The sequence below is a fragment of the Clupea harengus genome, chromosome 18 (genome assembly GCF_900700415.2).
Source record: "Clupea harengus chromosome 18, Ch_v2.0.2, whole genome shotgun sequence".
In the NCBI taxonomy this organism is placed as follows: domain Eukaryota; kingdom Metazoa; phylum Chordata; class Actinopteri; order Clupeiformes; family Clupeidae; genus Clupea; species Clupea harengus.
Genome location: NC_045169.1, coordinates 16807996 through 16810495, shown reverse-complemented (window position 1 = coordinate 16810495; position 2500 = coordinate 16807996). Strand labels below are relative to the sequence as shown.

At 46.5% G+C, this 2500-nt stretch overlaps 1 protein-coding gene across 2 annotated transcripts in view; it reads left to right on the top strand.

Annotated features, from left to right (window-relative positions):
• rgs12a (regulator of G protein signaling 12a) overlaps nt 1-2500 on the top strand; it is a 37142-nt gene that overhangs the window by 26043 nt on the left and 8599 nt on the right. For both annotated transcript variants that reach the window (XM_042710363.1, XM_031584800.2), the window contains 3 exons: nt 140-213; nt 793-919; nt 1976-2069. In XM_042710363.1, coding sequence (XP_042566297.1) covers nt 140-213; nt 793-919; nt 1976-2069 — 295 coding nt within the window. The remainder of the gene's footprint in view (nt 1-139; nt 214-792; nt 920-1975; nt 2070-2500) is intronic.

Below are 2500 nucleotides of genomic sequence, written 5' to 3'. Positions count from 1 at the left end.
TGTCTTTCTTTCTTTCTTTCAGTCTTTCTTTCTTTCTGTCTCTCTTTCTTTTATTCATTCTTTCTTTCTTTCTGTCCATCTAGATACAGATGCTGTTACAGTGAAGAGTAATGTTGTGCTCTTCTTCTTCTTCTTCTAGCCTCTGGTACTGGATCAGGACAGCGTCACGCTCTGCTCCAGAGACCTCAGGCTGGAGAGACGCACTTTATTCAGGTAATTATGCCTTCTTTGTGTGTGTGTTTACTTTTATGTATATGAGTCTTGGTGGTATTTTGCCATCACCACCCTACTCTGCTGTACTGTGTACTGTGTACTGTGTAGGGGCTGCCATAGCAACACCATTAGTACTGTGTAGGGTCTGCCATAGCAACACTATGACTACTGTGTAGGGGCTGCCATAGCAACACCATTAGTACTGTGTAGGGGCTGCCATAGCAACACCATGAGTACTGTGTAGGGTCTGCCATAGCAACACTATGAGTACTGTGTAGGGGCTGCCTTAGCAACACCATGAGTACTGTGTAGGGGCTGCCATAGCAACACCATTAGTACTGTGTTGGGGCTGCCATAGCAACACCATTAGTACTGTGTAGGGACTGCCATCATCTCTTTGCGCTTCCATGTTGCCCAGTACTTCCCTGTCTTCTGTACTTCTGTTCTCTCTCTAGGTTACTACCTCTCTCTCTCTCCCTCTCACTTTTTTTTTGCAAGCCTCGTGGTTATATGTATTTTGACTTTTTTTAAGTGTTAAATCTCTGTCTCTCTCTCTTTCTCTCTTTTTTCTCTCTCAAGGTTGGATCTGATTCCCATCAACCGTTCGGTGGGACTGAAAGCCAAACCCACCAAGCCCGTCAGCGAGGTGCTTCGCCCTGTTGTCGCCAAGTACGGCCTCCGCCTCGCCGACCTAGTGGCCAGAGTCGTAAGTCACGCTCGCCATGGCAACACCTGTTAGAGGTTCCTATGTTCTGCCCACTTCCATCTCCCTCTTTACCCTACCTCTCTCACACACACACACACACACACACACACACACACACACACACACACACACACTTATGCCCCTCATCATTGTGGTTAGCCAGCAGCAGTTGGAATGGAGATGGTGATGTCATAGGGTGTGGTGGCATGTGGCTGTGTGTGTGTGTGTGTGTGTGTGTGCGTATGCGTGTATTCTCCTCTCTCCAGTGTCTCAAAATAACCCAACTGAGCTGGTGGTGAAAGAGGTTAAAAATAAACCCTGGTCTTAAATAAAAAGGCAAAAGCGAGCGAGAGAGAGAAGCCTGACCAGAGGGCCTCCCATGATGATGTTTTGGAGGTTATATCTGTTATGTGGTCAGGCAGACTCCAGCAGCACCCATACACAGCTGCACCCCATACCACATATGAGCTCCCCACCGGAGTGTGTGTGTATGTGTATGTGTGTGTAAGAGAGAATGTGTGTGTGTGTGTGTGTAAGAGAGAATGTGTGTGTGTGTGTGTGTGTGTGTGTGTGTGTGTGTGTGTGTGTGTGTGTGTGTGTGTGTGTGTGTGTGTGTGTGTGTGTGTGTGTGTGCAAAAGTACATCTGGCAGAGTGATTTAGCATGTGTGTATCCATATGGGTGATGTGTGAGTGCAGGTGTCAAAGGTGTGGCTCTGTCTGTAAAAGGATGTTTGGGAGATACTTGGCCTAGCACACACACACACACACACACACACACACACACACACACACACACACACACACACACACACACACACACATGGCCTCTGTTTGAGAGAGTCAGTGTGTGTGTGACTGAGTGTGCTTTTGAGTATGAAAGATAAAAGATCTACATCTAGTGCATTCACTGAAACAGTCTCTTTCCCTGATGTCCAGATGGCATGTGAAAATAAATATGCTAAATGTGTGTGTGTGTGTGTGTGTGTGTGTGTGTGTGTGTGTGTGTGTGTGTGTGTGTGTGTGTGTGTGTGTGTGTGTGTGTGTGTGTGTTGCAGAGTGGAGAAACAGAAATTCTGGATCTGGGTGTGCCCATCTCCAACCTTGATGGATTACGAGTGGTGCTGGAGAAAGCTGATCCGTCAGGAAAAGGTATGAAGTGAACACACACACACACACACACACACACACACACACATACACACACAAACACACACACACACACACTTTCATTCACAAGTCTGTGCAGATTTCAAGCAGATCCCCTAGACTTCCACACATTCTCCTGAGAGCCAAAACCACACCTATCTATTCACAGTTCTCACAACACCATGGACACGCCACACATGTAGACTTCCCAGTGTATTGTGTCTTAACCACACATAAACACACACACACACATACATACACGCACACACAAATACATACACACACACACACACACACACACACACACACAAACACACACACAAACACACATACATACACACACACACACACACACAACCACATATTTTAGCCATCTGTTTCAGCCTATTGTCATACTGACACACAAAATCTCCCAGCTCTCTCAGTATTTCCCA